Genomic DNA, 14,397 nt, shown 5'->3' with positions numbered 1-14,397 from the left:
AATATGTATTTGTTTAAGTACTTTTTGTCGTTTTTTGTGCGGTATATGTTGAGGGATCAAAATCAAGGATTCCACGCACATGCCAGAGAAAGAATTCATTTTTGTGGAAACGTTAGCATTCGTATAAGGATAAAGTTATTGTAGTGCACACATGTGAACAAGTATACGTTCTAACTACATTACGAAACATGTTCTTAAATTAAGAAGACCTGTTTTTTAAATAAGTATGCCGCGAATTTAAAAATATAATGTAATAATAATTATAAATGCTTACGAGAAAAACGATAAAGAAAAAAGTTCTTAAATTTTCTGAATTATTAAAATAAGAATTTTTCAGTGTACAACAATAACGGCTTACAGTTTTAAGTGTTTGGAGTATTTTGAAAAAAAAATTATATTTGTACGAAAATATATAGAGATTCTTCCGAACAGTAACATTTCAGTTCTTTAATCACCAGTAGAAAGTATAATTGACTACCAAAAATCGACAAACGAGAGCTTGTTGAGACTATCGGTGATCAGGAAATTAAAATATTACTGTTACATGGATAAGATCCATGTAGGTACAGTTTTCGATAAATAATTTCCAAATTTCGTGTATCCATCACCTCGAGGCAGAAAAAATATAATTAGAAATTGATCGCACCAAACTGGTATACATGTCCGATAAGGGGCGGGGGGGGGGGGGGGGGGGGCAGAAAATCCATTTGAAATGACGAAAATGAAATCAAGAAGGAAAGCTACTGAAGGGAAAAGTAAAAGCGCAACATAGAGTTTGTACTTTGGCGCGCGTTCAATCACAGCGGCTCGCTGTCAGGGCCAATGATTCATTTGCGCTTACGCTGAAAATGCGTTGGCTGCGACGACAGAAAGACAAATCGAGTGAGAGAGACAGAGCGACCTAATTACATGTCATTCAAAACAGAGCACAAATTGAGAGATCCCAGAGCGATTAAGGCTGTCACAGGATTTGCGAGAGAGAGAGAGTGAGAGAGAGAGAGAGAGAGAGAGAGAGAGAGAGAGAGAGAGCTCGACCCGGGAAAATTGCCCAAGCGAGCGAGCGTGATAATTACAGCGACGCCAGTGTTTCTAGCGATTTCCGCGAGTTCAATTTTCTCGCGCACGAGAGGAACGCTGACGAAAGCCTTAAGATACACGAAGGCTGAACGCTCAGGAATTGGAGAGAGAGAGTGAGAGAGAGAGAGAGAGACAGACAGAGAGACTACTACGTGCACTCGTGCACTCGACGCCGCGACCTACCTAAGTTTATCCGGTCGACGCTGCTGCTGTTGCGCACCCTGCCGCGTTATACTTGGCTGTTGTATTATGAGAAACCGTCTGTTGCAGCCTGCGGAACGAATTAGCGGAGATGGCTTTCCGTGTTTCGTGTATGCTCTCTACGCTATTTGCCGCCCGTTGTTCTCTCTCTCTTTCTCTTTCTCGTCTTTTTCTCACTCTTAGACTATTTTTCTTTTTAATAATCTTCGGTCTATTTTGCCGCTCTGTAACGAGTGTTTCGCTTTCTTTTGCTTCAATTGGTAACTGTAGTATTATTACTTCTGTGTCGGAAACTCCTTACTTTTAAGCAGAATACTCGTTAACTTTTCTCTGTTCACAATGATTTTCATAGTATGCTACATATACCACGACTACAACGTTATGTCGTTTCGGTCAAAGCAGTTTTCATTAAAAATACCTAAGATTGATCGACGCGTAATTATACAGCGACATAATAATTTTGCTGCTTACATAATTACAATATCTATTGGAAACGAACTTGAACAATTAGTGTGCTAACGAAATATCGAATTCGAAAGGTACCTAAATCAGGTCGATTAGCATTAAAGAAATATGGAGTCTTGCCAGACAAATTAAATGTTTATCTAATTTCGAAGGCAGGAGAGAAAGATATCGAGTTATAAATTATTCGAAGTTAGTCTCAAAAATATTGTTACCTTGTGATCAATTGACGGGGGGACGAAAGTCGAAGTTGAGGAATGACGTATAAGATCGACCAACAGTAGGAAGCACGATCGAGCTCAAGCATCTCGCAAATATTCGAGCCGCTAATGCAACCGCAATAATCCGGAAATTTAACGAACAAAATGTGGAATTTGGGGAGTATGACTCGCCGTCTTCAACTCCACCTTGGCAACTATGTTGTTTCGTGTGCACTATACTCCCCTCTTCCTGTTCTCTCTCTCTCTCTCTCTCCCTCCCTCCCCCCTCATTCTCTCTCTCTCTCTCTCTCTCGCTTTGGCACTCGGCACGCGGCGCGCGCGACTGGCCCGTGCAATCGATCCAAGACGCAAGCGAGAATTCCCTGCAGCCAATGACGGTATAATCCCTTCCCTGTGTCGTTCTCTCTCTCTCTCTCTCTCTCTCTCTCTCTCTCTTTCTCTCTCATTGCTTCCCTCTCGACGGCTCGTGCTTTTCTGCGTTTGGCAGCAGCAGCATGATCGCATGTTGTGTTGTGTGTGTGTGTGTATATGCCTTTTAGCCGAGCGTGCGACGAGCTAAGTAATCATATCCCCCAAGCCGACAGGCGTAATGCCTCCACTACGCGCCCGCGAGGCGACGAGTTGACGTGTCTTATACGAGAGCGTGTAATGCATACGTTATTTGTTCGTTAGACGAGGCCTTGATTGCCATCGTTTATACCTCCGCGAGTTAGCTCTCTACTGTCTTCGAATACCTATTCCTCTCTTTCACCTATACCTATATGCTCGTCATACGTACGGCAGATAAACTAAGCAGCAATTTTTTAGATTTGCAATATATTTTGAAAACATGATTTTACCAGTTGCATTGATTATCAATTCATGAAAAATTCAAGTCAAAGTAAAAAGACGAGGATGCACTCAAAATATTTTACTGGATACTTCACTCTTAAACCTTTGAATGTCAGATTTTAGTGTGGTATAAACTTCTATCGTGGCTTGAAAATTTTAGAGGAAACTTAAAAAAAAATTTTTGTTCGCGTGCTTTCATGTAAGGATAAAAAAGCTCTTTTTGAACAAGCGAAATAAAAAATAATGCAACAATAAAAATTTCAGGATAATAAAGGTTATATGTGTTAAAAAATAAGAGATGTAAATAACATACATAATATTAATAACTAATTTTGATTACAAAACTATCCAAGACATAAATACTCAGCGACTGGCTACATTTTGCTTGTGTGCATTGCAATTCTAATCACTACCGCTGCACACGCTTTCATTCGTTCAAGGGCACTTCCTTCTTCATGCGCTTTCCCGAAAGTCTAGGATTCTGGTGATGTCACTCATTTCTAGTCGTGTATATGCTCACGTATACACATTTACTCTACTCCAGTAGTTTAGTTAATCTAGACACTGAAAAAAATGGTCTTATTATAACAGGCGAACAGTAATTTTAAACAAACTCTCTTGCAACAAAAAAAACAATTCTCATGCTATAATAAATTCTCAATTAAGATCAATTAAATTGAATTATCAAATGAATTCATATTAAGAGGATATAATCATTATTAAGATGGATTAAAACATTTGGAAAATAAAACTACAAAGTCATTGTAGATTGTGGTTACAAATAGATGTCCGCGAAAAATGATTGTATTATATAAATTGAGTCACATTATCGCGGCAGAAATGCGTTTGTCTAACATAAATTCCGTTCCCAGATAAAAAAGGTAAAAACAGCAGAGACCTTTGAATATTTGTAAAGACTGTTTATCTCATGAACGCTAGGTGCACACGAACCTGGAAAATCCTTGAGAGTAAGCGACAAAAAAAAATAAGACGACGCGCTGTCGTCGACGTAAAGCATAAAAGGCGAAGGAGCGAGCGAGCGAGAGAAAGAGACAGAACATGCGCCAGAGGCAAGCACCCAGCCCAGCTTGGATTTGCATAGGACAATATCTCGACTGATTTATCTATCGCAGAGGCAAGGAGCTACACCACGAGGATTTATACGTTCGGTGCTTTACGCACGTGCCGCCGTGGAAAATAAGACGAAGACTCAACCTGAAATACACTCTTGGCATTTGTCCCCCTCACCCCTCCACGTACATGAAAGCACCTCACTACTACCAAGCTTCTCTTAGCCGTCAGTTGGTTTTGTTTTCATTTTCTCATTTTACCTTTTTAATCCTTTTTTCCATGCTCTCTCTCTCTCTCTCTCCTTCATATACTTGCCTTTTTCTCGTAGGTGCATCAAAAAGTAGGCTAACTCCGTGGATTTTTTCTCTTTTACTTCTTTTGGGTTTTCTTTACTATGTCCTTTTTTCTCGTGGAGAAAGGATATTCTTCGAGAATCGCAACCATATATTTTTTTTCATTTTTCAGTCTCACGTTCTACTTTTATCGTATATTTTTTCAAACGGTCTTTCTCATTATTAAACGTCATGGGATTTTTAGTTTGATATTTGTTATCTACATTTTAATTGGATTAATAGGTACATTTTTTAAACGCTCTAGTCACAAGTATATATAAAAATAAAAAAAGGGAATTCTTACGACTATAATACAAGTGTGTAGATGTGAATTATATTAGAATACATTTATAAAATTAAAAATACTATTACCATGAAAATGTGTAATTATTAAAGTAAATGTAAGATAAGTAAACGTTTCATCTTAGTTCATCGGCAAAGTATATACGTTTCAATAGAAAGTAATATTAACTAAAATAACTGAGAACAACCGTAATAAACGCGTCTATATCTTTTGTATGTTGGTTTATTACAGTATAATTAGATTTGAGTGAAAAAGAATTTGTTTACGTTAATTGCTATTGATTCGAGAAACTGTTTGAATTCTAACAATATCGTTCGGCAAGATTCGAAATCCACGAATTCGCTTACAATGCAAAAGTTTCAGAAAAGTGCAGTAACATAATTGTCGATCAACACGAATGCGCTCGTTTGCGAAGTGGTAATCTTATTGGGAAATATGTGTTACTGCTTAATATAGTACAATCAAAATGAAAAAACTTACTCGATTTTTTTTTCTCTCAAGCTAGTGCTACTAGTAATTCCTAACTATTTGCTTTTCGGATTTTCTTTGCCACTTGCCTCTCTCTCTCTTTCTCTCTCTATACTTGTGGTGCAATGGCAACAGTGGGGCGGCGGTGGCATCGCTTGGCGGAAAAGAGGGCGATAAACGAGGCTACCTCGCGCCCTCCCCTTTCCCCTCCTCTCGCTCACTCCCCGTTTATGACTTTTACCGTTTAGTTTATCGGTATTCGCCAGATTTACGGCGCACATAAAGTCGGACTCTATTTGCGCGGCGGTGGTCGGGGCGCGTAGCTGAAGCGGACTGCCATGGAAGTAAGAGCTAGCTCTTTCGCGAATGCCGCGCTGCACGTACGTATACGCGTGTACGAGTTGTACGCACGCGAGCACAAAAATGAGCAGAGACACGACCATTTTCGTGCTCGTGCTCGCGGACGCTCGAGCTTTCAGGAGCAAGGAAGTTCCTTCCAATCATGCAGACAACACAGGGCTCCACCCGTGAGCGTCCAATAACAATAGATGGCGCATATATGATTTCGCAGGATACACTTAATATTTAGTCGTTAGTAGCCTGATCTAATAACAAAATTGTTTGAATACTTTTTCATTTTAAGAAAATTTAAACAGGATAAAACCATTTTTGTACGATTTCGATTGATTTTAATTTAAAACAACGTGTAATAAACGAAATGAAGACGTCATAATATAGACTTGTGTAAAATATTATTGGCATATTAAATTATTAGAATATTGGTAAATGAATCGGATGTACAATCACGCTATATTTGTTAAATTTACTATTATATTTCTCCACTTCACACATGTCCTACGCTTTTAATGTAGATATTTATGAATGAACTGGAGTTCATATAAATTATACAAGAAAATATTTCATCTGTTTAAGTTTTTTAAACAAAAGCCTATTTAAAAACAATTTTTCTGTTTATATCTCATTCTGATCTTTTTAGTGATATTATTTAGTGATGAATATTGCCATTTTTGCCATTATTTGTTAGATAACTATGTTATAATATTAGAAGAAGTTTCAAATATGAGATCATAGTATTATTTCAAGTACATTTATTTCATCACTGTGAATTTACAGCTATACAACAAATAAATAAACAAAAAGAAAACAGAAATTTGTTTTCTTAAAATGCTTTCAATGAATAAAAGACAAAAATATATAACAATTTTGTAAATTCGCAGTCGAATGGCGATGAAAATACACGTTTCAACGACTTTATGTACTCAAGTAATTTTACTATAAACGACTTTTTTAACAAAAATCAAGAATGTGATGTAATGTCATGCATGAAAAACAATAATAATTTTCGATTTGCAAAATGTTATTGATGTTAGGAAATGTAGAATAAAATGGTTCCATTAGAGTTTATCCGAGAAGAACGACATTGTAAGATCTGACTTTCATTAGACCAAGTAGTGATAAAAAAATTAACTTTTTATACTATATAGTATAGGTAATCTATAAAAATTTATCTCAGTCTAACCTCAAAGTCGCACCTTCGCGAATTGTTTTCGGTTGCCGAACTGAAAAATATTGTCCTTATCGCATGCGTAAAGGCATTATGGATTTTTCGCCTTCGGCTTGCCTTTGCTTTGATCTGATAATCGCCCATTTCATAAATAAGGCTTTTCTATACCTTGTATAAGAAATATATTACTCCCTTATTTCTAGAAAGCTTGGAAATTTCGAGCGCCATTGTTGTTCGTATTTATTAGGTCTCTTCCATGCATAATGGATCCTTAAAATTCAAATGGAAAAGGATCAAAAGTATTTACTTACCGTTGAGTACGTGGACGAGTACGCTCGCAGAGTCGGCGGTCGATGGTGCGCATGTATAATTGCCGGAATCCGCAGGTAGTGCACGCGAGATCAGCAGATGCGACGTCCGTGTCTGTTTTTCCGTCACTACGCTAATGCCGCCTCGTTGACTGTAGTTTATCACATGATCGCCTCTATACCTGCAATATCAGGGCAATCATACTTGTTAATAATTATTTTATATCAGTTGGTATTGCAAAAAAAGTGAGAATATGCTTAAATGAAGCAGGTCAGCAGGTCAGCAACAACATTTTGTATCACATCAAAATTTATTGTTGCTATTGTTGTTCGTGAGATCAAAGATAATTTAAGATATGCGTATCTGGCATGGTCGAAGAAATTATCAAGAATATAACTGCAAAATGCATTTTCAATTTATCTTTGTCATTGATTCGGTCCCGGATGGCAAACGCGTCACGAGCGAGAGTGAAGGACGTTTTCGCCCATATCTGATATGTATACAGCCATGACAACGAGGCAGTGTTGACAAATATAAAAAGACCGTACGTTTGTTGGGGAAATATGCAGAATGGGCGTCGATGGATCTCCGCGATAAGGCGCGGCTGGTCAGGTACCAATCCTCATCAACGTCGTAAAAGTGATGCGCCATTGACCAACCAAGGTTCAATCAAGAACATTTCCATTTCCCTTTAATTTAGGATATTGGCGCAAGCGTTGAGAAACCTGCGGAGCACGTTCCTACAATTAGGAACCAGATGTCTGAAAATCCCCGGGAGCCGAAGTAAGCGTCAAACAAAATGTTAGAGAAAAAGCTTTGGAAGGAGATGCTGGAGCGAGCAAAAAATAATGTCACGGGAAACCTATTTTTAAAGGTCATCCTTTACCATCGCGTGCGTTAGTTTTAGTACATTTGTAACTTGCGAGGGCGTATAATTGTAAACCGCGTGCGTAAAATCACGGCAACACCGAGCGAAGCGACCAACTCGAGGGGGCAACTCGAGGTCAGGCGATGTGTTGAGAGGAGTTCGGTTTTGACCATTCGAGAAGGAAATGACACGTTGGTTATGCGTTCGATACGACGTACACAAATGCTGCATCGCGGAATCGAAGCCGAACGTCGCCTCGAGGATCGTTTTCGAGGCTACCATGACCCTGCCCCCGTCAAAGCAAGTCCAGAGAGCCAAGGTCATGCGGCTTTGGATTTGTGTCCAAGGGTCTCACTGAGGCTGCCCGGTAGCGTGCCAGCTAAAGCGGAAGGGAGACAAAAGGGGCGCCAAACTGTACAGCATTCGAGGCGAGCTTTGGGCCGCGGTATCAGGTGGGAAGGAAAGAGCAGGGCCTAGAGGGGACAGAAATTTCGTCGAAGGAAAGTAGTAAGTGTGCAACACTCTAACTTGCGATTTCGTCTAGATAACAGGTCCCGTTTTCTATTTGTATTAAATCTTTCTTGGAGTTAATTTTTGTATTAAGTTTTTTTCTGAAGTTAATTAAAATTTGTACGCGTAACTGAACCTGCCTTTGTTATTTTGTTCCTCGGCCCCCGATAGATTCAAAGAAAAATTGAGATTTTATTGGAAATATTGCAAAGCACAAAAATATACAGTATAGAGAGCGTATCGTTATTGAATTTTCCTTGAATGAAATATTGCATTCACTTATTTAATGTTTTTGCGTTGTTTGAAAATTGTGCAAACACAAAATGTTAGAGTAAGATTGAAGTGCAAGAGATACCGAAGAAGTTATAATAAAACTCTCCAGACTGTAAAGTACTCTACAAAAGTTGGAGTTATTTTTCATTCAACTTCGATTTTCCTCGTTCGCTCGCATGCGCTTCGAGAATTGTTGACATTGTCTCGCTAAACACCGACGCGCTCAAGTCACTCAGCTATGTACATCGCTCAAAGCGTTCGGCTAAAGTACTACGGCGCGTAATTTAAGAAAAGTTCGTTAACAGAATCAGCAGTGTAAGGCAGAGAGAAGGAGAGCCGGTGAGGAATAATTTCCAGAGGAGAAACTTCCAATCGGTTTTGCTAGTACTACAGCCCTGAAACTTCTGGCAGTACGAATGATATTTGTAGCGTTTTCATCGATCCAAGTAAACAAAATGGTAAAAAGGGATAAAAGTAATGTAATTAAACTCACCAGTAGATGAAAGACGGAGGCTCGGGTGTTTGCATTACTACGCAGGTCAGGTTGATGTCGCTGCCACTTTTTATGTACAACTCCGAATTGCTCATGATTTTAGCTTTCGACACTGTAACATTAGATGTTCTCGTTAGAGAAAGAGAATTATCCTGCAGCAAAGGCCGTCGCGAGCTTGCTTTTGTCATTATCATGTAGAATGTACTTCTAACACGCGCAAAGCTTTTATTTTATAAATAATATTTCATCAGTTGTTAGTCTCAACCAAGTTAGCAAACCTACAATGTTAAGTTTGCGAAGCACTGATAAGTAAACGCGTACGGAGAAAATAAACTAAAGCTTGAGTTTCAAGCAAATGAAATAAGCGAATTCAGATAGGCGCTATGAAGTCTTTCGAAATAATTGAAACACTTCAGAAAACTAATTAATAGCAATTATGATATATGCCAGTGGCAGACTAGTCAAAGGATACTATCTATTTTTCTCTGGCAACATAGACGCTAGCAATAGAATCTCGCGAAATAATACAGGTAGAATAATACAAATTTGAGCAGCACGTAATTATTTAGTAATTATAGTAAGTTTGCTATATTTGGAAATATATTTCGACGGTCGTTATAACGCTACACGAAAAGAGAAAAAGATAAAGACGAAACATGCGTACGAACCGACGACATTGAGCTTGTAAGCAAGACTAATTTTGGGCTCAGTCGAGACTTGACATTCGTAGATGCCGCTGTCGCGTATCTGAGGTGAGCTGATCTTGAGGGTCCATTCGTCGGTGCCGTCGCTGTGTAGCGACTGAAATCGCTGATCGTTGGTGTAGGTGAGTATACCGACAGTCAGGATATGCAGGTCTCGTTGTCTTATCCACGACACCTGCAGACAGCCCAAAAAAAGCATTGCTCAGTTCAAGTTTCGACGTTCCATTGGGGATTTATCGACAAGCCTATCCTTTTGTTCAACAACGACTCGTCTCGAGCTGCTTATTGGCAAGGCTTTTGACGTGAAACACACGCTCGTATATACAGAGAAGCTCGAGTTCAGTGTAGTTTCATATTTTGATAACTATTATTTACTCCAGAGATTCGATAGGTTTCTTTATCAACAAATAACAATGTATCTCAAAGTCATCTCAAAACAAAGTCTCTTTGTTGCTATTGATCTGAATTATTTAGTATGTACCGACATAAACTAAAGTTTCGATCGCACCGTTCACGTGGCCTTTCCGTTTCTTTGAATTGCATTCGCTCGATAATTAGTGGAGAAATTTAAAAATAATTTATAGATAGTATTGTTATAGTATACGTAAAAAGTCATGAAATTGTAATTCATAGTAATGATATAAATTATGTTCTAACAACGCAAAACAGTTTTTCAAAAAGACAAAGGCATATTTTCATAGATATTCAATTTTTAACGTATTTTAAAGAGGATTGATGGAAAAAAAAGAAGAAACGATGGGAGGGAGAAGATAGGACGCGAGAGAGAGAGAAAGAGAGAGAGAGAAAGAGAGAGAGAGAGAAAGAGAGAGAGAGAGAGAGAGAGAGAGAGAGAGAGAGAGAGAGAGAGAGAGAGAGAGGAATACGGTGAGGAAAGGGAGAGGAGAGGCAAAGATCAATTTGCGAAACTGGTCAACACACAGTCGCGTTTTTATCGCGCTGTGGTGCGCGAAAATTCGATGCGCATGTTCGGCCACTACTTTTACGAGCGGCCGAACAAACGCGACGGACCAATCCAATAAAGCCCCAATCGCAGCTTCCACCAGCATTGATTTTACGCGGGTGCGCACTGGACACGTATATATGGTAGAGAATTCGGGCGTGTGCCGGCTGCAGTCGTCGTTGATCCTGACATACATACTAGCGAGAACACACACACACACACCACAGATTTAGAGTCGTTAAACTCGTCACTCTTTGCTCTTATCCGTCTGTTTATCCATCCTTTTTTCACAAGCTTTGATCTTTCATCGTCGATACTCATTGCGCATTTATCTAAGTCGTTTTCAAGCGGATTCAGTTCAATCTACTTCATCTGCAATTTGCTAACGATTTCGCATCGTAGCAAAAGTCACAGCTCCATTAAATCCAATTCTCAAGACTATAGATATCACTTCACTAACAAATTTTAAAATAGCACAGATTTTCAACGCTATAATCTTTCTGAACTATTTTCACTAAAAGACAGCCGTGTATTTTTATTTATTTAACAAAAATTGCGTGTAACTATGGAATCATCGAATAAAAAGTTTATAAAAAGTTTCTCCAAAGTTACAAGTCATTGATGATCCACAAGTTATAGTGTCTTCTAATGATACAGTGATAGAAATGTTGAATAACAAGATTAATCTTACAACGCCTCATATAGAAAGTATACTCAAACTATTTTTGGTAAAAAACTTCTCAAGTTTTGTAAGGTAATTAATCATATTGTCATGTCACGTATTAAGCAACAGCACAAAATAACATATTCGTCCGTTGTCCGCGAAATATTTTAATCACTTGAAAATTCTAAAATCAGATGATCCACAAAGACTTTGAATATATTTAGCACGAGATCTGAAATAGATGTCTGAAAAAAAGATTTATCCTGTACGCCGTCGCGCTACATTTTTACTTGAGTACTTGTATTATCTGCGGGCATGTGGCAACGTGTGTATGCATATAGAGCGTAGCACACGCGCCGCATCTCATAGATGGGTTGCAGGCGTGCAAGTTTGATTTATCGCCGATTACGCTTCACAATTGGGATACGCATGGGCCGTATAACGGCGTCGGCAGCGGTATAGTAGTAGCTTCGCCCTCGCTACCACTGCTGCCGTCGCGCCGTCGATGAGCGATAAGGCCTCGAGATAACGAGTGCAGCGTTTCATATCCAATACTGTGACCTCTGCCAAGCCACCAAATCGTTCGGCAACAACTACACACACGCGCGCGCGCGCGCACACACACACACACACACACACAGAGAGTACCAATTACGTGGTACATTTTTTAGTGTGTCGTTATTGTTTCGCCTATATCACTGTGCATTAGCTACATGTTTATATCTTTATCCTAGCTAGCTTGGCAAATTTAATTTACGAGGCTGCAAGTAACTTCATTTCTTCGTTGGAAAAATTATGAGCTTGCTATTTGTTGCCTACAGTCGGACTGGAGGCAACGAAAATTACTACGTTAATAAACATATTGAAGAGGGTAATTATTATTTAATGAACATTGCTTACTTGACTTGAGTGTATCAGTTATATTTATCATATTTGTAAATCATTTATACAAAGAGTTTGTGTTAAACATTTTAAGAATAACATGCGAAGATTCGAATTCAATTGTTTAAATTTCATTTAGTAGATTTAATAGCGGAACCTTAGAAAATGAAATTGATATACGATAAAATGAAACTGTTGGAATATTAGAGTTATATATGAAACTAGACATTATTGGAAAGTTAAAGTTATGGGATGTTGGACTTAGATACATAATTGATTGAAGTTGCTGAACTGGAGAAGAAGCGAAGAAAGGAAGGAAGACTTGAGGTTGCGACAGCTTTATCGGTGAAAATAGCAACAGGACTAGCGCTTATGGTCTTAAAGTCATATCGATACAGCCCTTTCGTACCAGAAAATTTCAATTTAAAACTTTTAACTCTCGTCGTACGGTGGTTGTCTCGGCCGGCGCGTGCAACGATGTCGCTTCTGTCTCATCCTATTACAGCGTTTTTGTTTTACACGACTATGGCTTTAATTTTCATCCATGAAATTATTCGCATTTCAAAATTTCCACTTTTACTTTTCACGGATATTTGGCATACTTCAATAAAGCTCTGATTTTTTCCGTGCTAGTGTCTTGATAGATTTCAGTGCATACCGATAGTTAATATTTCAGCAGGTGACTATAAATGTCGATAATTAATATTTTAGTAGGTGATTAAAAATGATCGTTCGATAAATATTTTACATTTTTGCGTAGCTAATAAAGGATTTTTTATTTGGCTTTTGCGCTGTTTTACTTAGGTTTAATATTCTGTCTCAATCACCGAGTTTTATTAATTATTTTATTACTGTAATGTTTCAGAATATTTTGTAGATAAAAAGAAATTTCGAAAAATATTAAGGTTTAGGCTAGGTTTAAATCCACAAGTGTAGCAACTTGAATTTGAAAATAAATCACGAGATTTCCATTTTTTATTCATAGTATTTTTTTAAGATCCAAACTGTTATGAGCATAAAAGTATATTTTTAATGCGATATCGAATCGCACTTTATTTATGTAAACAATAAAGCTTAATATTTTAATCTTTCGCTTTATTGTTTACCGAAATAAAATGCGATTCGATATCGCGTTGAAAGTACACGTTTTAAGCTCATAACAGTTTGGATCTTCAAAAATGCTATGAATAAAAATTAGGAATCTTGTGATTTATTTTTAAATAAAAATTGCTACACTTGTGGCTTTGAATCTATTTTAAACTCTCGAAAATATTATTCCGCAATTTTTTTTTCCATAATTGATTACATTTTGTAGTATATAGAAAAAAGTCCAATATGGAAATGGAAATGAGAAAACGATCACAGTAGTGGTTAATTAGATACGATGTATGATAAGATATACCAACCGCTCGATCACCGAGATTGCGAACTCTACAGTGCAGGTAGGCTGACTGTCCAACAGTCGTGGTGGTTTCTCGTCTTGTCGCGTTGTCGAAGTAGGGTTGGCTGAATGGCTGGTCCCAGAAGGACGACGGGTGATGCTCGACCACTGAGTTGCTATTGCTGGCTTCTCGACCTTCCGTCTTGGCTGCGCACTCTGTAACAGTTGCAAAGAACCATTAAGTTTATCAGTTCTTATATTTTTTTGGCTTCTATCTTGCTCATTCTTTTTTATGATTTTCAGGCTAAAGGTTTAGAATTGAAAGGAGTTGTTGATTTCACTTCAATGGTTTTCTTCGGAGCAAGAAAATCAAATTCACAAATAATTGATATTTTTTTTATCAATGTATTCTGAGTTTGAATTGCTACTGAATCTCGATACATATTTTTAAATAATTCATAATACATAGTGCTGTTAAGCATGCAAGGTCAGTTTTCAAATGAGAAACGTATTTACTTTGTTTGAAATTATTGTAACGAAAATGCTAGGACATATTAACCATTGTATAGGAACTAATTACTGGCGAAGATTTCGGAAGACAACATTTTTAATGTCTTTCACAAGTTAAATAAAAATCACCATGTAGTAACACTTTATTTCCTTTGTCTATCAATTTTTGCATTCTTGTTTTAAAAACTAATAGTAATTTTGTAAAGTCTTCATCTGGATTCGAGATGAAAAGCTTCTAGTTGTCAAGGAAAGATCGATACGCAAGATAAAAAGGGAATCCAGTATTTTTTTCTTTTTTGACAATGATAAATGCTTTTCAACTAAATCGATAATAGATAGACGACACCCTT

The 14,397-nt window shown here is 37.8% G+C and overlaps 1 protein-coding gene across 1 annotated transcript in view; it reads right to left on the bottom strand.

Annotated features, from left to right (window-relative positions):
- LOC131664821 (T-lymphocyte activation antigen CD86-like) overlaps positions 1–14,397 on the bottom strand; it is a 109,201-nt gene that overhangs the window by 15,527 nt on the left and 79,277 nt on the right. Inside the window, exons 3-6 of the mRNA XM_058936217.1 lie at positions 13,563–13,753; positions 9,614–9,824; positions 8,946–9,057; positions 6,804–6,982 (exon numbers count right to left, since the gene is read on the bottom strand). Of these exons, the coding sequence (XP_058792200.1) occupies positions 6,804–6,982; positions 8,946–9,057; positions 9,614–9,824; positions 13,563–13,753 (693 nt within the window). The remainder of the gene's footprint in view (positions 1–6,803; positions 6,983–8,945; positions 9,058–9,613; positions 9,825–13,562; positions 13,754–14,397) is intronic.

Source organism: Phymastichus coffea, unplaced genomic scaffold (assembly GCF_024137745.1).
Source record: "Phymastichus coffea isolate CEN01 unplaced genomic scaffold, Cenicafe_Pcof_1.1 PCOF00045, whole genome shotgun sequence".
In the NCBI taxonomy this organism is placed as follows: Eukaryota; Metazoa; Arthropoda; class Insecta; order Hymenoptera; family Eulophidae; genus Phymastichus; species Phymastichus coffea.
The sequence above is the reverse complement of the archived record's forward strand: the minus strand, read 5'-3'. Positions and strand labels throughout refer to the sequence as shown.